Genomic DNA, 21319 nt, shown 5'->3' on the forward strand with positions numbered 1-21319 from the left:
AGAGTTTACAGTATTGACAAAATAACACACAAAATCTAAACCCCAGTTTCCCCTGGCAACGGACTGAACTATAATTCAGTGGCTTTATTATTGTTATCATTATAAAATATATGCTGCTTGCTCAAACTGCTTATTTAAAATGAGTTGAAACAACATTTTTTGGGGGGACATCCTAATTGTTTCATGTTCAATCCACTTAAATTTGTAAAATCTTAATTAAATTTAAATTAAATTAAATCTTAAATTTGTTATCTTAATAGATTTGTGCTTGGAATTGTATGGAACCCAGCATTTTTTACAGTGGCTAACCAAAACTATTGAGTAAATATTCAAGTTTATTTCATCAAAAATGTACTTGTACTAATATATATATATATATATATATATATATATATATATATATATATATATATATATATATATATATATATATATATATATATATATACAGTTGAAGTCAGAATTATCAGCCCCCTTCGATTTTTGTTCTTCTTTTTTAAATATTTTCCAAATTATGTTTAACAGAGCAAGGACATTTTCACAGTATGTCTGATAATATTTTTTCTTCTGGAGAAAGTCTTATTTGTTTTATTTCAGCTAGAATAAAAGCAATTTTGAATTTTTTATAAACCATTTTAAGGACAAAATTATTAGCCCCTTTAAGCTATATTTTTTCTCGATAATCTGCAGAACAAACCATCATTATACAATTACTTGCCTAATTCCCTGCCTAGTTAACTTAATTAACCTAGTTAAGCCTTTAAATGTCACTTTAAGCTGTATAGAAGTGTCTTGAAAAACTATCTTGTAAAATATAATTTACAGTCATCATGGTAAAGATAAAATAAATCAGTTATTAGAAATGAGTTATTAAAATTATTATGTTTAGAAATGTGTTGAAAAAATCTTCTCTCTGTTAAACAGAAATTGGGGAAAAAATAAACAAGCGGTCTAATAATTTAGGGGGGCTAATAATTCTGACTTATATATATATATTATAAAAACATAAGTATTTAACTAACAAATTATATTCTTCATATTTCTTTTGCTTTTTTGAAACATTTAACATTTTGATATAATGTGTTTTTGATACATTTAATTTATTCAAATTAGAATGCTGCAAATAAACAAATTTTAAGAACCAAAATTATAACTTTGTTTCCTTTCAATATTTTTGGTAATTTCCATCTACATTCAATTAATGACCAACTGAACAACTTGGAAACCTGTTTTCAAGTCAGAAGAATGAAACAGAGTTAAAACGGCACAAAAATACTGACAGATATCAGTAAATATCAAATATTATTAAAGTAAACATAATATTGGCTGTGTTTTCAGGTACAATTTGAGATGAGCATACAGTGCTCAGCTTATATGAGAACACCACTCACAAATCTCTCATATAAATTAATATTGTCTGTAGGATGCGTTACAATATTATATTTGTACATATACATTAGAGTAGTCAGTAGTGAAGCCAAATATGAAGCTAATCTATCAAAATAACTTACGATAATGGTTAAATATTAGTACACCTTAATTTATGTTATAGAAAATATAAAAATGTTCAAAAATGGCAAAAATCAAGAGAAACAAAAATCTAATTTTGTTGAAATGTTGCACCTTGTCATTTTTCGGCATGAATTTAAATGTATTATCTTTCAATTTCTAAAGATGTTTAGCAGCTAAAATATTATTTTAATAAATATATCTGTTTAATAATTTTGTTCAATTGCACCAATATTTACTACCCATATTCACTGAGAAATTAATAAAAATATTCATTTTCAAACTGGATTAATTTAAATATTACGTTAATTATTTTAAGAAGCAGCATACATGAACTCATTATATTAGTGTGTTTACGTCTAGCTTCGGGTCATACTGGTCAGAGTTCATAAAGGTGTTGATTTGGGAATAAACATTCAGACTGCACTGAGTGTGTGTGTCCACACCTTTGAGCTCGTTTAAGGAGGTGTGTGTGGACGGCACCTCTGTAGACACACTCACTCCTGTCCGCCTCTCTGCTGTCCTACTGTACTGGCACTCATCTCCGAGTCCAAACACAGGCTCCCACCGCTGCACCTCCACCACACCTCTGACCCCAGAGACCTCACTGTGAACCAGCGGAGATGTCCACATCAGAAAATCAATCATACTTCAGCAATCATTAATCCTCTTAATGAATATTTAGCTACAGTATAGTGCTGATTGGTGACATTTTTTGTTTGCATTGTGGGTAATGTAGTTTTTCTGCTCTAATTTCACTATTGAATTCATTTATTCATTCATTTTCCTTCGGCTTAGTCCCTTTATTAATCTAGGGTTGCCACAACGGAATGAACCGCCAACTTATCCAGCATATGTTTAACGCAGCGGATGCCTTTCCAGCTGCAACCCAGTATTGGGAAACATCCATACACACTCATTCACACTCATACACAATGGCCAATTTAGTTTATTCAATTCACCTAGCGCACATCTTTGGACTGTGGGGGAAACCGGAGCACCCAGAGAAAACCCACACGAACACAGGGAGAAAATGCAAACTCCTCACAGAAATGCCAACTGACCAGCCAGAATTTGGATCAGCAACTTTCTTGCTGTGAGGCGACAGTGCTAACTACTGAACTACTGTGCCACCTAGATTTCAGTTTTCTTTTACCCAGCAGAGATGTCCACATCAGCAAATCAATCATATTTCAGTAATCATTGACTCTATTATTGAATATTTATCTCACTGCAGATCTCTCTTTGTGGAATTTTATTGTGTGCATTGTGGGTAATGTAGTTTTTTTGCACTAATTTCACTATTAAAGGCAGTTGATGATGTTTTTTTTTCTTTATATAAATATAATTAATGTGAACAGATGGGTTTAAGAAAAGCCTTGTACAATTGATTAACGACATTACAGCCAGTTTTGGGTGTAACTTACAAAGTAACTAATGTAATTAGATTACTTCTCTGCTGGAAAATTAAAGGGATTACTTTTAATTAAACTACTTGCCTTAAATTATGTCTATAAAATCAACAGTTATGTGTGAGTAAACCAATTCGGAGCAGAGTAAGTGCATTTTATCGAATATTTTTTGGGGGGTGACGCAGTGGCGAAGTAGGTAATCAGATGTCGTTTCTGGGTCAGATGGCGTTTCTGTGTGGAGTTTGCATGTTCTCCCTGTGTTCGCGTGGGTTTCCTCCAGGTGCTCCGGTTTCCCTCACAGTCCAAAGACATGCGGTACAGGTGAATTGGGTAGGCTAAATTGTCCGTAGTGTGTGTGTGTGTGTGTGTGTGTGTGTGTGTGTGGATGTTTCCCAGAGATGGGTTGCAGCTGGAAGGGCATCCGCTGCCTTAAAAAAAAAACGTGCTGGATAAGTTGACCGTTCATTCCACTGTGGCGACCCTGGATTAATAAAGGGACTAAGCCGACAAGAATGAATGAATAATATATTTTGTGGAACAATTCCATTTTTAAGCTAAAGACAGTTGAATATACTAAAGAACAAATGTTTTCTTATTCAGATATTTTGCATATAGTAACTTGATTGTTCTACTTAAAAAGATGGATTTGTCCAAAAATAGCACATATTTTACTCTTATGTACAGTTGGGGATTTTGAGTCTTAAGTTGGCCATAACTTTTTTGTGTTTCAGCTATCAGAATGATTGGTGACTTTTTTTTATTACAAAAAAGAACCTATTACACCATAGAACCTTGCATTTTTGATTGTTGGTGGTTTTCCCTGTTGGGAAGAGATAAATTTTGTCTTTAGATAGGCCTGTACAAAAAAAAAAAAAAAAAAAAAAAAAAGCTTAGTTTCTGTTTTTTTGTTTAAATGTATTATTATAATAATTATTATTATTATTATTATTATTATTTTATGGAGTATAACAGCAAATTAAAGTGTGTGTATGTGTGTCTGTGTGTAAGAGTGACCTTTAGCACTTACCTTGATGTGTCTGAGAAAATCAAAATAAGCATCTCAGCTCTCAGAACTACATGGAGTAAACAAAAACAAGGACTGTATTTATGCACCATCAAATGTGGTTATAATGGAAGCCAATGGGGCAAAACCTGCCACCAACAGTAAATTAGAGTTAAAAAAAGGAAAATTTAGCAATGCATCAAAAGCAATGTTGTAACTAATCTTTCACATGTCCAAGAATGTGATAAAAGGTAAAAAAAATTCAGTCTACAATTACTGTTTTTTATCCCACCAAAACAGTGCCATCATTTGTGAACTTGGCAATTAACGAGTTAAAATCCTGTAATTTTCTAATCATAGTTATACAGTTTTAATCAGGATTGAGGTTGATCAAAAAATAAAAATTAAATATTTATCAGATGCATTTATACAGCTGTTTAATTCAGTGGATGTTTTCACCCGAACATAACAAAATATTTAAACAGTGCACAAGGGTTAAGAGACAATGCATTAAGAAGTAAGAAATATATGGTACATGGTATATATATATATATATATATATATATATATATATATATATATATATATATATATATATATATATATATATATATATATATATATATATATATATATATACAACAGTTCTGTCTGGTTCTCGAATCTAATTGGTTGATAGATATGATATATTTAAGAAATATCAGCACCCGTACAGCCTCTTTACCTTTTGTGTATTACTCCGCCCACATACAGCCAGCAAAAAGCAAACACTACAGATCTAAAGTTTAAAAGATGCTTGCTCAGCTGTTTAACTGTCAGCTTATGATTTGAATCCAATGCAGAAGTAGTTCCTCATACAAAAGGATTTTTGAGACTCTCCATCTTTGATTTTGTTTTTATATACACAATTATGCCGTCAAACTGTTGTATAAATGCAATATCACACTCGTAGCAGTGGGATATGGCTGTATATCGGCACTGGTTGGGGCACTAAGGCACAACGCACGCCTCCCACCAGTGCCGATACACAGCCATATCGCACTGCTACGAGTGTGATATTGCTCATATATAATGATATTGCAGGATTACACTGCAATGTTTCATATTTGAATACATTAAAAGTTTAACATTCTTTAGGTATTACATTTATTTAGTAAAGCTAAAAGGCCCTGTTTGACTCAAATTTAAAGAAATCATTTTTATCATTTGAGATTCATAAAGATTTTAAGCAGTTTTGAGTGAAGTAATTAGATTACTTTTTATACAAAATAATAAAAAAAAAACGTTAAAGTACAATTTTAATGATTGAATTAATAATTTATTCCTTTTTAGACTTATGCAACACTAAAGGTCACAAAAAGGGCCTTTAAAAGTTGATTAGTAAAAAAACACTTATAATGTCAAGACAAAAATGTACTGCCATGAGTGGGCAAAAAAATGGCCTGTCACATGTTTTTATGCTAGTTTGTGGTGGACCCTTCCAGTAAGAGTCTGGATTATGGGTTTAATCTCATTACAGTGAGGTGATTTAACTGAGATTGAGTAAGAGGTTCAGCTGAAACCGGCTGTGTCTGTACACACACACATGCACACACACTCACACGCACACAAAATTACTGCGATATCACACTTCAGCAAAGGAGCAGGTACGTTGAAGTATCTCTCTAACACTACAAGAAATGTAAATTAATGTTGAGTCTCAGAAGTCAGTTTTGTGTTGGCTAGCAAAATATTGGTCTATAATTATCATTGTTTAGCTTTAGCTTACCCTTTTAATAGAGCTAATTGTAAAAGTGTTGATGCTTGTGCTACAAACAGTTAAACACTAGCATTTTGCTTTAGGCAGTTAGCAGTTTTGGTTACAGCATCTGACTGTTCGTCAGTAGATGGCAACAGATGATTGTGTATGTTATCATCGAGTCAATTGAATCACTTACACTCAACCGATTCGTTTGATTCATTTAGCAACACATCTCGAAAATGAAAGACGGTTAATTTGCCGGAAAAAAATAGACATCACTGGCAAAAAATGTAAGTTTACGCGAACGTATTGTTTATTTAACGTTATCTGCGATATAAAATCAAATCACACTAGCCTTAGTTCTTTCAAACGTGAATGTGATTTTTTTGAAAAATAGCTTATAAACTTGAGATATAATTTTTTTTTAAACTTTACATATATTTAGTTGTTTTATGTTTTATATACTAATTTATTGTAAGCTTAACATTTTTATTTACATTTACATGGAACCTGACACTAAACTAGTTTTTTTTACCCATAACGTTAACGTACTATTAGCGCTAAAGCTAGCGTTTACTACATTGTAATCAAATTAATCTATTTCAAAGTCTATTGTTTTTGTTTTTAAATTGTTGTAAAATAAGAATTAATGTAATTTCCTGTCGTCTCCTGATTAAATCTTGTATGTGGGTCATTGTTTAGTTTGTGGGCACTCTTTGTTAATGCTTAGTGCACACAACATAATTAATATATTCAGTATTTTATAAATAATGAAGTTTCTTATATTATCATAAATAGTCTAATATGACATACAGTTGAAGTCAGAATTATTAGCCCCCCTGTTAATTTTTTCCCCCAATTTCTGTTTAACAGAGAGATTTTTTCAACACATTTCTAAACATAATAGTTTTAATAACTCATTTCTAATAACTGATTTATTTTATCTTTGCCATGATGACAGTTGATAATATTTGACTAGATATTTTTCAAGACACTTCTAAACAGCTTAAAATTACATTTAAAGCCTTAACTAGATTAATAAAGATAACTAGGCTGGCAAGGGTAATTATGCAAGTTATTGTATAATGATGGTTTGTTCTGTACACTATTGAAAAATTAAATAGCTTAAAGAGGCTAATAATTTTGACCTCCAAAGGGTTTTTAAAAAAATGTAAATTGCTTTTACTCAAGCCAAAATAAAACAAATAAGACTTTCTCCAGAAGAAAACATATTATCAGACATACTGTGAAAATTTCCTTGCTCTGTTAAATATAATTTGGGAGGTATTTAAAAAAGAAATAAAAATTTAAAAGGGGGCTAATAATTCTGACTTTAACTGTAAATCATTCTGGCACTGCTGAAACAAATAACACTGAGCCACTGTGATTGATGCTGTCCTTTACCACAGTGGCCTTGTTTTTTTGGGATGAACATAGAAAGGGTCAGTTTTGGGGTGAGGAGCGAGTAAATCTTTAACTTTTCTTTTTCAGAGGTGCTTGTGTGTTCATGGACGGGGCAGATCCTCATATCTACAGATCAACAGAGATGGCAGGATCACAAACAGAAGGACTGTGGGAAAACACAGGCACATATGAGTGAATTAAGAGCTGCTGGCAACACCTCACTGCTGAACATAGGTAACATTATTATTTCAATTATAAGTACAAATATGCACAATATTGAATTTGTTGCACACAGTTTAATACCTGTCATGGTTTAATTGTCAGCGTTTTATTGATTTGCAGGCGTTTTACATTTATTTATGCTTAGAAATTGCTTTATGGGAGCTTCTTTGGCAAGTTTTGATGTAGGAAAGAACTAGGGGTTGTATTGATACTTTAGTAGTTATATAGGAATAATTTAAGTAACATGTAGAGTTCAATTTTAAATCATCAAGCAGATGTTTAAGATCAAGAGAGCATTTTTCAACATCGAGCAGAGGTCAATGATTCATTTCGAAAGTGTAAATAAACCAAAAAAAAACTCAAACGAGCTACGTTTGTGTCTATGTTTTTTTACAGTATGTGATTATAAATAATTTAATGTTATTATTACTACAGCACATAAAACGGGCAGCAAGGAGATTAAAAGAAAGTGGTACTGATTAACATTTAACATACTTTGAAAATAGTACTTATTTTAGAAATAATTAACTTAAAAGAATATACTTAAACTGTAAGAAATATCGTTCATCCAGTATTTTATGATTTATGTTCAAAAGCTACATTGTGGAAACCTCTTTGACAACTTCTGATGTTGAAAAATGCAACTATAATTTTACAAAGTGACTTTTAGATTCATATATATATATATATATATATATATATATATATATATATATATATATATATATATATATATATATATATATTTGTATTTTAAAATATGTTGTTAATAGTAAACAAAGCTTTATTATACAATACACATTGTATAAGAAATCTTTCAAAGAAATAAATCTGTACAATAATAAAAAGTTCTGGCAGCGAATTAACCAGTTTTTAATACCATAATGTATTAGACTACGCAGATGATATAAAACAAATGCCAACAACAGTCTTTTCGGCATCTTAAACTCTCTAAGTAGATGTCAATGTCCCAAAATGCAATTTAAGGTGTAAATAAATGTAAAACACACATGAATCACAAACTACAGTAAAATGTTTATCAGCAGCAGATATAAAGGATACAATAGGTGGGTACTGATGTTTAAAGAGTGTAGGATATTAATTAATCACAATTACATGATTATGATGGTTATTATCATAAATTTAAATGCAAGTATGAGTATAAAAGTGTATTAAAAATTCTATTAAAGCTATGTACTTTAAAGTGAAAATTTTTTATTCGTCATTACAATCAGGTGTACTGAAGTGCCACGAAACTGCGATTGCTTTGTTAGTGCAGGTCATTTGAAAAAGTGTGAACACGACTCCCCTAGACAGATTGAAATTGGGGGGAAAAATGGCTCTGAACCCCAGGTTTAAATGAATTCTCGTGCTGTTTGAATAAATATGAATGCAATGCAGGCTAAAGAAACAAACCACGGATAAGAGGGTACAGGATGTGACAAAATGTACCTGTTTTTATCCTTGTATTTACAGTTTAGTGCACGTGTCAAAACTGTATTTTTTATGTATGTTTGGTCTTTAAAATGACTAAGTGAAGCAGGACTAGTTGTATCATTTTCTGTTTTGGTCCAACCAAATGAACCCAGAGAGTTGAAATGTAAGTATGAACAAACTAAATTTAATAAAAATTTCTTATAACTTAAATGATTAATGATGTAGAATGAAATACAGTTAAAAATACACATCTAAAGGGGAAGTTGATTTTTTATTTATTTAAATTAAATAAATGAAAATTCTGTAATCATTTAATCACCTGTAAGTGGTCATTCCCACAGAACGTTTTTCCACACCAATGCACTACTTTAGCATTGTTTTTCTGTGTAATGCACTTGACGGACATGCACGACTGTTTCGCTCAAGTCTAGCATCTTTTGTAACTTTTACTCTGTTTATCAGTGCCACACCTTATTCTCACTACACGCAACGCGACACAATTTCAGCGCAAGCTATTTGGCTGTATGCACCAAATCTGACACAACACAAAAGAAACATTTAAATACCAACCATTTCTTTAAATATAAGCCACTGCACTGCCAAAGAAATGGTAGCTTATAATCTACTTAATACCTACTTAACATTATTAAAAGTGCATGAGTGACTGATGTTTATTTCCAAAGTCACTGACTTTCATTTTAGAATTGTTTGCTAGTTACTTAATTTTAAACATCTGCTGCGACTCTCAGTAGTGTGGCAATAAATGTCACATAAAATAATGTTTAAACTCACACTGGTAGCATTTAACAGTGAATAAAGCATATAATATGTACCTGAGGTGATCATTGTCAGAGTGGCTCATGGTGTTGTTTCGCTGCGATGTCGCGGAATTAGAAAACTGTTTCTAAAATAGAAATTTTGCACACCACTGCTGCAGATGGTTAAGACAAAAACTTGTTTTAACATGAAAATGAGACATTTTATCACATGACTGTGTGTAGTTAGGACTTGGTCCAAAGCAGTGAACCAATCAGAAAAACTCAGTGGGGCAAGGATTGTGAGCTTCTGTTTACAAGTAACAAGTTGGCATGACAATTTTTAATGCAAATTTAACATGATGGAAAAGGTGCTTTTTAAAAAGCATTCCTGAGCACTGCGTCTCATGTTTTTAGATGCAAACGTGCATTTTGTCAATGGCCCCTAACTTCTACCAAAAGTTGGTTTGTTGACACAAAAGAAGGGCACCAATTTTACCCCCCTTTTCAAGATTTAATATAAGTTTTTATTGTCTCCAGAATGTGTCTGTAATGTTTCAGCTCAAAATACCCATCAGATTATTTATTAGTTTTGTGAATATTGGAAATTTGAGCTGTTTTTGACTTTTTTTGTTTCCTGTGCCTTTAATGCAAACGAGCAGGTTCTCCCCACCCATTATTCCCACATACATGTCAGAGCCAAAGAGATCGCTCACTATTGCTATGATGGGTGTAGTTTCTTCTGCTGCGTCTCACGCATAAGCAGCACAGTAACAGACAAGAAACGTCAGAATATTATGCATAAGAGACTTATTGGGCCCTATCATACACCCGGCGCAATGAGGCGCAAGGCGCGACGCAATACTTTTTTGCTAGTTTCAGCTTGGCGCAAGAGTTGTTTTGAGGCGTTGCACCACGCTCTTTAAATAGCAAATGCATTTGCACTCATAGGTGCGCCCATAGGCGTTTTGGTTTAAAAAGGAAAGCGTTCTGAGGCACACTGCTGGCGCGTTGCTATTTTGAGAAACTATAATAGATTTTTCGTTAGACCAAAACAAACCCGGTCTAAACTCCAGCGCAGAGTTGCGCCTCGCTTACACACAAGATGTAGAGCAATACGCAAATATCTTTACATATCAAAAAATTTAAATGTTAACGATGTATATAGGATATAATAAGGATATATATAGGATATAAATATAAAGGATTAAAATATTACAAAACATATTATTTTCTAGCCTAAATAATTATTAAAAAACACTGCTTTTATGCCTTCATCTCGGGAGGCTTTTTCAGTTCATTCCTAACAATTTGCTTTTGTATAATGTTATTATTATTAGCAGTGTTATTTATTATATGCATATTTATATTTGTTTTATTAAAAACAAGCTTAGATTTGCCCACCTGCAGGTTTTAGACCATATGGGGCATAGGGTTATAGGATATAACTCAGGTTTTTGAGCACACTTCGTTATTATTGTTTATTTATTCGTTTGCTGGAAATTAGAACTGAATTTAGAAATAGTTTTGAAACAAATATTTGCGCTTAACAAACAAAGTTAATCATTTATAAGCTAATTGATGTCTTTGCGTAAAGATTTCCCTATCCACGAAAGCGAAAGTGAAAGTAGATCATTTATCTCTCATTCTCGCGCGGTAGATGCTCTGTTTAACTGTTTACTGTTTGCTTGTGAAATGCTCAGTTTTTCCACTTCCACTTACTTTACGTCATGTAAATAGCAAATGCGCTTATGGCGCAACGCAAGGCTCTTAAAGGGAATGGGAGATGAGACTCTGATTGGTTTATTCTCAAAACACACCTATAACTCATTAAGAAAATAAACTCAACCCTTTTAGACCATGCGCCACGGCGCAAAGCGCATTTTCCCGTCCTTAAATTAGCAAATATGGATTCTGACATGCCCTGAATGCGTTTGCACCCTGCGCTTTCCGTTTTGCGCATGACCCGTCAAAATAAAGCCCATTGTGTTTATATCACACCAATATGACAGTGGACACACTATCCCTTCACACAATTCTAACCGAACAGCTTACAAAAGATGATTTACATCATAGGTGCCCTTTAAGAATTTTGAAAACCGTAGCCATTCATTCCATTTATTAATTATTTATTAAGTTGTTCAATGGAGAGCGAGGCAGTGGCGCAGTAGGTAGTGCTGTTGCCTCACAGCAAGAAGGTCGCTGGGTCGCTGGTTCGAACCTCGGCTCAGTTGGCGTTTCTGTGTGGAGTTTGCATGTTCTCCCTGCCTTCGTGTGGGTTTCCTCCGGGTGCTCCAGTTTCCCCCACAGTCCAAAGACATGTGGTACAGGTGAATTGGGTAGGCTAAATTGTCCGTAGTGTATGAGTGTGTGTGGATGTGGATAGAATGAAAACATGTACACACTGACTTTCATAGCAGGAAAAACAATTACTAGGCAAGTCAATGGCTATTGGTTTTCAGCATTTTTCAAAATATCTGCTTTTGTGTTCAAAAGAAAAGTAAATGATGACTAAAAGATTAAACACCACTACACGGGTGCTTTAGCTGAGACTAAACTGTGCTGTTTTCCTGTACAGCAATCCAGCAAAACTTCATCAAACACTTCCTCCAGCACACAACATGGCGATTCTAGCACTGGAGTTGATGGGTTTCTTTTTTGGCCTCATCGGCATGCTTGGGACCCTGGTAGCCACTCTTCTCCCCTACTGGGCAACATCTGCACACGTTGGCCCCAATATTGTGACCGCAGTTGTCAGCATGAAGGGTCTTTGGATGGAGTGCGTTTACCAGAGCACTGGCGCCTTCCAATGCGAGACTTACAACACCCTCCTGGGACTAACCGTCGACCTGCAAGCGGCCCGGGCCATGATGGTCATGTCCTCCATCTTCTCCGTCATGGCCTGCGCCGTTTCCACCGTTGGCATGCAGTGCACCGTCTGCATGGACGGATCTTCAGTCAAGACCAAAGTAGCTGGAGTTGGCGGCTCCATGTTCCTCCTGGCTGGGCTTTTATCGTTGATTCCCGTCGCCTGGAAGACCCACGAAGTGGTGCAGACCTTCTACATGCCCAACATGCCAGCCAGTCTTAAATTTGAGATTGGCGATTGTCTGTATGTAGGTTTAGCTTCCTCTCTTTTGTCCATGCTTGGTGGCGGACTATTGAGTGCATCCTGTTGCGATGACATAGATGGAAACAGGGGATCCAGACGGCATTATCCCTATCCAGAGCGGAATGCCTTGCGTGGGCCGTCCCATTCAATGACCTACCAGCCAGCCGCTCTACATTCAACCACAAACCCCAACATTACCAATAAGACGCAGACTCTTAATAGTCACACAAGCTCCGGTACCCACTCCATTCAAGCCCAGGATTCAAGGAAAATGACTCGGCAAAACACTGCGGCTGGCTATGATGTCACTGGCTATGTTTGAAGATTTGTGTCGGCCAGTGCAGTTGAGTTTTACATAAAGTGATTAATACTTGGATTGCTGAAAGGCTCAGAGAATGTAGACGCTGGTAGAGCATGAGGAAGGGTGTGTGTGTGTGAAGGTCTATGAGGTGTGTTTGGCTTCTTTTTTGCATAATTGTCTTTTTTAGGAGTTTCAAAATGAAAACAAAATAGCAAAATGATTTAATGATTGTATGGATTGAAGGTGGTTTGTAAACACGCAAGTTAATATTTTAGTTGTCGTATAAGAAGAACCGTGTCAATTAGCCTTCTTAAAGGGATAGTTGGCCCAAAAGAGAAATTTAGCAGCTAATTTACCCTACCTTTAGGTGTAGTTTTTGTTGATTTTGAAAGAAATACTGTTCGTAAAAAAAGCATGGTTCTCGCTGATTCATAAATGGCAAGTCGAGTTGCACTTTTAGAGTAAAAATATACTTATAGGCAAAGCAAAATTAATACCTGAGGTACTAAATAAATAAGTAGCCTGTGCTACCTGTTAATATCTGATACAGTAATGTCTCGTGAAGTGAAATTATCAGTCTGTGCAGCAAACTGAACGTTATTTATACCCTAGTTTTGGCTAAAAATTTTATTTAACGTGCTGCTGAAGAAAAATGTCTCCCACTATATTGTCCTAAAGGTGAGTAAATTACCGGCAAGAGCGAACTATCCCTTTAAGAACATTTTTTATATTCAAATGCTTGTTTTTTATGACATTTAAATACATTGGTTTTATTTGTTTCTAATAGCAGTCTTCACTTTTCACTGTTTCTAAGCACCTATATGCACTCGGTTGAGCACTTAAGGAACATATTAACCTTGTAAATAAAATTTTGAGTTGTTTACTAGTCTCTGGCTTTGATCTTGTCAATTCAATTCAGCTTTATTTGTATAGCGCTTTTACAATGTAGATTGTGTCAAAGCAGCTTCACATAAATGGTCATAGTAACTGGATCAGGGTAGTTCAGTTTTTAGTGTTTAAGTCCAGTTCACTTTAGCTCAGTTCAGTGTGGTTTGAAGTCACATATATCTCATTTCTTTTTGTCCTTCTGAACTCACAGATGTAGACACAGTAAACATGCATGGAAGGTCAAGGAGACTGACAGCTAAATAAAACACTGTTCTGTTTCCTCACTTGGACACACAGTCATATAAATATGCAATGATGTGGATTATTATGCACACATCTGTGTAATTTGAGGTAAAAATAAGGAAAGGATGTGTTCTCGTTCGATGAAATGAAACTAAATAAAAACAAAATGAAGTACATGTAAGAAAAGATTAAATAAAGTGATTACAATAATAAATATAATAATGAAACCGTATCTGTAAATGTTTTTATATAGATTTTACGTTACATAGATCTTAAGTTACATATTTTACATTATTATTATTGTTTCATAATGTAAAGTGGGTCTTTATAAATAATAACAAAGCTGCCTTTTAAATTTTGGGAGCCTACATTATTGGTAGTCTGGCATGTTAGAGACAAATTATTATAATTCAGCATCAAGACTTGAAATTCAATGTATTAGAACTATTTCGTGTACATAAAAAATACATCCTGTAAGTAGTATCTATTTTCACTTCAGTAACTTTTGCTGTGTCTGATTCTTGAATTGTGTTAATTCTGTGTAATCTTGAATTTCTGATTTGTCAAAACTATGAAAAATAAGCTAAAATAGAATCATTGCCAAAAAGTTGTAATGCTAATATGGGTTATGCACTGAATGAAAAATGTAAAAAGCAATTTTGAATTTATATCTTGTAACTTCGACTCGGTTGCTAATTTCTTGCTAATTACTCAATTCTGAAATAAAAAGTCAGAACTGCAAGATTTAAAGTCAAAACTCTAACTTATTTCCTAATCGTTACAAGTTTATATTTGACCATTTGAGTCTGGACTTTTAAAAAACTTGGGATATTATTTCATAATTACATTGTCAGAATTGTGTGATTAACAATTCCTCATTTTACCAAACACATTTGTTATTTTTAATTTCATAAAAGACATTTTTTCTTCTATAAATGAAACACGTCCTTAACACTAATCTGTAATGCGTTTAGTTGACCTCATTTTAACAAATGATTTACAGTGAAACACTCTAACTGAAACACCACTGCATTGATTTGACTTGATTTTAATGTGTAACTGCGTGGGAAAGATAGCTTAGCAAACACTGCAGTGAAATTTAATTGTTTGTTTTGGCGAGTCTGGCATTTCTGTAAGGTTCACTCACCGTGCAGCACAACAAATGAAATATTTTGGAAAAGTAGTGACGTCTGCTGGTCAGCTGAAGTACTATAAGTATATTTTTAGCCATTTGTTTTGAACAGTTACACAATTTCAAAAAATGAAAGCAAATTTTAAAGGAATATTTTGGCCAGAAATAAATTTGTCCAATAATTTTACCTATCCTCAAGCCATCCTTGGTATATTTGACTTTTTAATCTGTCAGATGAACACAGTCGGAATAGTTTTACAGTTGATCCTAGCTCTTTCATGCTGTATAATGCTGTTGGGTAGAGGCTTTTATTTTAAAGCTTCCAAAAGTGCAAAAATGTCGTAAAAATAACCCATAACTAGGGCCAGACATAATCTGTAGATATTTTTTGCTATTTCTGCTAAGAAAAAAATTAAAAAATTAAATCTGCATGTTTATGTGGAATGATTTTGGAAGTATCAACTAAAAAGTAATATATATATATATATATATATATATATATATATAYACACACACACACACACACACACACACACACACACACACACACACATATATATATATATATATATATATATATATATATATATATATATATATATATATATATATATATATATATACATACATATATATATATTAGAAAATTATTCCTTTAAAAATTTTATGCAACGTTTAAACAGCAAATCCAATTAGGTCCTCTCATTTGGTAAACAAAGGGATGTCTTTTGTATAATATATCTACTAAAAGGCAGAAAATATTACTTTACAAACTGTAATTTAAATAAATCATATGACCTTTCATATCAGTCAATAATATTACTGAAATTAACTTAAAAACCTTATAAATATTAATGTACACACATTTACAAAAGTAAATAAATAGACTCAATACTGGGCTAAAAATCTGTGAATTTCTGTACGCACAGATTCCGTGTGGGCCCATCCACAGCTTACACAGGATCTGTACACGCAGAAATCTGCAGATTTTTGAGCCCATTATTCTAACATTAGAATGTAAATGTAGAGTAAATCTATTTTTTTTTCGGTTTTTATATTTATAATTAATGTTTGGATAAATTATGTAGAATGCAATTTGTGAAGTAATATTTTCTGACTTCTAGTAGACATATTATACGAGAGGCTTGCTTTGTTTACCAATAAGTGGATCGAATTGGATTCATTAACCAAACAAGTGGTCCTAATTGTATTTTTGAGAATTTTTATTTTATTTTGTGTTTTTCAGGGCCTACACTCACAAAATCATTACATGTTAATCCACAGATTTCTTATAAAATTCTGTGCAGGAATATTGAAAAACAAACAAACAAAAAAGGCAGAAGACTCTGTCTGGCCCTACACTACACCACCAGGGGGGTTAACACATGCCTTATGATGGGAATCAATGTGTTGTTGTTTTTTATGATAATTTTTTATGTTTTTTTAAACCATTTTATTGGATAGTATAGAGGAGAATTGAGACAAAATGTGTGGGGAGCAGAGATAGAGGAATAATCAACAAAGGACTTCGCACCAGTGTTGTGTGGGCGCACTTACCCACTGGCACCAACTCATTGTGTTTTTTTTTATAACAAATTTGTTACAATTCTTAACTTATTAAACTCCAATTATTGACTTCAGGTGGCGGCCCAATACACGCATAATGGCATGACCGACCGGTAGACACATGTACAGGTTGTTGCTACAGTGCTCTGCATAACTGAGTACACCCCATTTGTACTACACCCAAAAATGATTTTTTTTTTATCCATTTCCATGGGTAATAGTGCATTTGAATAAAATAGATTAATTAAACAGAAATATTTATTAAAATAATATTTTAGTCACAGAACATTTTTAAAAATAGAAAGACAATACATTTAAATTCATGCAAAAAAAATACAAACTACATTTCAACGAAAATTTTCATATTTTTTGTTTTTCTTGATTCTTGCTATTTTTGCAAATGTTATATAATATTTTTCCCTAACATAAATTTGGGTGTACTCATTTTTGAACCACTGTTATAAGTTATTTTATTAGATAAGCTCCAGATTTGGCTTCAGTACTGACTAATCTTATGTACAGTTGAAGTCAGAATTATTAGCCCCCTTTTGATTTTCTTTTTCTTTTTTAAATATTTCCCAAATGATGTTTAACAGAGCAAGGAAATTTTCACAGTATGTCTGATAATATTTTTTCTTCTGGAAAAAAGTCTTATTTGTTTTATTTCGGCTAGAATAAAAGCAGTTTTGAATTTTTTAAAAACTATTTTTGGGACAAAATTATTAGCCCCTTTGAGCTATTTTTTTTCCGACAGTCTACAGAACAAACCATCGTTATAGAATAACTTGCCTAATTACCCTAACCTGCCTAGTTCACCTTATTAACCTAGTCAAGCCTTTAAATGTCACTTTAAGCTGTATAGAAGTGTCTTGAAAAATATCAAGTAAAATATTATTTACTGTCATCATGGCAAAGATAAAATTAATCAGTTATTAGAAATAGGTCTTTAAAACTATTATGCTTAGAAATGTGCTGAAACAATCTTCCCTCCATTAAACATAAATTGGGGAAAAAATAAACAGGGGCGCTAATAATTCAGGGGGGCTAATAATTCTGACTTTAACTGTTTATGCACCAATATAATATTGTAAAGCATCCAATAGAAAATATTAATTTAAATGAGGGATGTGTGGGGGGTGTACTCAGATATGCTGAGCACTGTATAAGGACAAGAGCTGTGGCCAGAGGTTAACAAGAATTATTCATGACATTTATTAAATTACCCATTAATTGTACTTTATTAACGTCTGCCTAAGCCCAAACCTCACTGTAATATAAAGCAGTAATTATACAGAGTATACCGAAAAGCAATGATTGGAGTTTATAGCTAAACAATTTGAAACATTTTGTTTGAAAAATGCATTTATTTATTACACATTAGGTGACCAAGATGGATATATGTGCTTTTGAAGGCTTCAAAATAAAAGCCATTTCCGACACCAATATACAGCATTTAAGAGTGTTCATCTGACAGAAGAACATCATATACACTTAGTTAGAATAGCTTGAGGGTGAGTAAATTAAAATGTTTGGGTGAACTATTCCTTTAAATACAGTGTTAAATTATGATTATGTGTGTTTGTTGTTTTGCACTGAAAGGGTGTTCGGATCTACCGAGGTTTCATCAGTCTGTAAATCAGTCTCTTTACTTCTTGCTCTCCCAAACTCTATAACCAGAGGCTTTTCCAGAAGCTTGTAGCCATTTAACAAGTCCAAAGCCGCTTGGGCGATTTCAGCATCTGTGAAACACAAAAGGCAGATGTTATATAACATGATGTATCAACAGCGGTGTACTTGTGTGTTGACTTCTGCATTTAAGTGGTTAAAAATGGTTTGTTATGTGGAATCATACAGAATGCAGGGCTCGAAGTTAACTCCTAACCTGAAATATTTAGGAGCATCAGAAAAAATTTAGGAGCACCAGAAAAAATTTAGGAGCACCCACCAAAAATTAATGATATATTTGACAAGTTGTATATTAAGGGATTAATTGTATTTGAAAACAACATCAACTGGGACTAACAAAACCTAGAAACAACTATCTAACTAATGCTTTGATGACTCAATATTTGTGCAGTAATTCCACAATGAATGTTGAATAATTATAAAATATTATGATGACGATGATGACAATAATACTAATAATGAATTATATTTCTCATCATCATGCTGCCTTGAATGTGCTTTAATGTGAGTTATCTGCTTTATAAAGTCCTACTGTTACTTTATGAAAAATAAATTGATGTTTGCATCAAACAGAAATGAAGCATTGTAGTAAGAAATATTTATTTTGTACTATTGCTTTTATATGCATGTTAATTTAATAAATAATATTTCTGCTACAAAACAAACAAAATAATATAATAAATCATTCAATTCAATGCTGAAAGCTGCAAAGCAGTCATCCGTAATTAAATAGAAACATAATATACACCTCAAGAAAGAACGGACAAAAGAAAGGAAGAAAAGTCTCACTTTTAAAAGTTTTGGTTTCGGTTCGTGTCGTTTTAATGCTCAGCCTCGTTACGCGCTGGATTACATTTTTCTGTGTTTGCGGAAAAGCATGCGAGTCAGCCAGCCCAATACGAGGGGGGCAGAGCAGGATTCTCCCCATGACCACCGGCGCAATACTGTTCTTTGTTATAACCCGCATCAGTTTAAACTCAGTAAAGGCAAGCTTCTTTGGCGATGGTGTTTTAGCGGACATTTGCGCTGTTGCAGCCTGGTCTCACGAGGAAACGTATGAAAAAGTTACGAATTGCCGTGAGATTGTGTTGGCTGAACACATAGTGCATGCAACGCATCGAGATTCAGGGTGCTTTCACACCTGTGAATCGATTCAGTTGATCTGAAACAGAGATTACAAATGTTACATTGTTGCTCTTTGCTCTTGGAGCGGTTCGCTTTCACTCTGCAAAGTTTCTAATTGGACCACAAAAGTGTAGGTGTGAAAGCACCCTCAGTGTACTTTTCACTCTTCAGCCGTTAAAATTCCCCGCGGTCACAAAAGCTCCCTCCCTGTCATCTGACGGCGGAAAGTCTTAAGTGATTGACAGCTAATATGAACCAATATAGCGGCAGGGAAGACTTATTTTACCACCTTTTTTAGGAAAAAAAAAAAAAAACAGGTCGCACTACAACTATTATATGCAGTCGCATGAATGCGCCCAATATATATTTAGAGGTCGCATAGCTTAAATTTCGGGCGCATATGCGACCTAAATGGTTGCAATTTCGAGCACTGCAATGGCAATTATAAAAAAGTTGTACTCTTACCTGCGAGTGTAATGAAAGCTTGACCCTTGAGGCGTCCGGTCAGCAGGCGGTACAGGATGGGCTGCGATTCGTCCTTCTGAAAGCGTGAAAACAGAGAAACCAGCTGCGCAAGTGATGCCCGTGGACTGATGTTCTTCACACACAGGACCTACACACAAACACATGACAGAAAACTGTATTATGAGAATAGGAGGAGAGTTCAATTTAATAATGAATATGCAAGGACACAAGCTTGGAGTGATCAGGTGACGCGATTTAGTAATAGATATTGGTAACTGATATTGGTGGTATGTGTTCATTATTTTGAATGCATTGAAGTAAAGGAGGGGCGAGGCAGTGGCGCAGTGGGTAGCATATTCGCCTCACAGCAAGAAAGTCGCTGGGTCGCTGATTCGAACCTTGGCTCAGTTGGCGTTTCTGTGTGGAGTTTGCATGTTCTCCCTGCTTTCGCGTGGGTTTCCTCCGGGTGCTCCGGTTTCCCCCACTGTCCAAAGACATGTGGTACAGGTGAAGTGGGTAGGCTAAACTGTCCGTAGTGTATGAGTGTGTGTTTGTGGATGTTTCTCAGAGATGGGTTGCGGCTGGAAGGGCATCCGCTGCGTAAAAACTTGCTGGATAAGTTTGGGTTCATTCCGCTGTGGCGACCCCAGATTAATAAAGGGACTAAGCCGACAAGAAAATGAATAAATGAATGGAGAAAAGGAAAGGAAAAGGGGATTGTCTCAAAGGTTTTTACTTTTAGCAAATAGTAAAAAGTAGCAAGCACATAGCTTTAAAGTAAACTTTCAATAATCTGTATAGAGCATGTATAGCTTCTGGGCTCAGGAAGTTCTCAGAAAACACCCTAAAATATATTTGCATGTGTTTTTAGGGTAAATGTAGCTGTAGGTTTTACAGTGCGTTGTTATTTGCAGAACTCCTCTATTAAAAAAAAGAGAAAAAAATAGTTCTGAAAGAGATCAAGCCTCAGTTAGGTAATAAAAAGAAACGCATATAATAAGTAATTAAGTAACGCAACTAGTTACTTTTTTTTGGGAATAACCAAGCGGCAACCTCCCACTCTTCCTCATGAAGCAAATACGGAAGTAACTGAAACGGCAATTCATCAAAATTCTGCTAGTCCTGGCTCCACATAGAGCAAATTTCTATTGACCATACTGTTAAAATGGCCAACTTTACAGCTGAAAAAAGGTGTTTACAGCCTGGTACAAAGAACGATTTCGGTTAATTTAGCAAATATTACCCTTCATGACAACTGTGAGGGGGGTGAATTTTTTATAACTCATTCGTTTCCTTTATATTGGCTTATATTAAGTCT

At 34.0% G+C, this 21319-nt stretch overlaps 2 protein-coding genes across 11 annotated transcripts in view; one reads left to right on the plus strand and one right to left on the minus strand.

Annotated features, from left to right (window-relative positions):
• rbm41 (RNA binding motif protein 41) overlaps positions 1–21319 on the minus strand; it is a 53705-nt gene that overhangs the window by 15390 nt on the left and 16996 nt on the right. For 4 of the 10 annotated variants that reach the window (XM_073934490.1, XM_073934491.1, XM_073934492.1 and 1 more), the window contains 2 exons: positions 20002–20149; positions 17644–18464 (listed from right to left, as the gene is read on the minus strand). In XM_073934490.1, coding sequence (XP_073790591.1) covers positions 18295–18464; positions 20002–20149 — 318 coding nt within the window. In that variant the 3' untranslated portion in view covers positions 17644–18294. 10 annotated transcript variants of the gene reach the window in all.
• Positions 7154–13784, plus strand: cldn2 (claudin 2). Its single transcript, NM_001004559.2, has 2 exons — positions 7154–7303; positions 12062–13784. The coding sequence occupies exon 2, from the start codon at positions 12105–12107 to the stop codon at positions 12915–12917; it is 813 nt and encodes a 270-aa protein (NP_001004559.2). The 5' UTR covers positions 7154–7303; positions 12062–12104; the 3' UTR covers positions 12918–13784.

Source organism: Danio rerio, chromosome 21 (assembly GCF_049306965.1).
Source record: "Danio rerio strain Tuebingen ecotype United States chromosome 21, GRCz12tu, whole genome shotgun sequence".
NCBI classification, from domain to species: domain Eukaryota; kingdom Metazoa; phylum Chordata; class Actinopteri; order Cypriniformes; family Danionidae; genus Danio; species Danio rerio.

Excerpts from the sequence above, each read along its gene's own strand:
- cldn2 (NM_001004559.2), top strand. The coding sequence starts at position 12,105 with ATGGCGATTCTAGCACTGGAGTTGATGGGTTTCTTTTTTGGCCTCATC.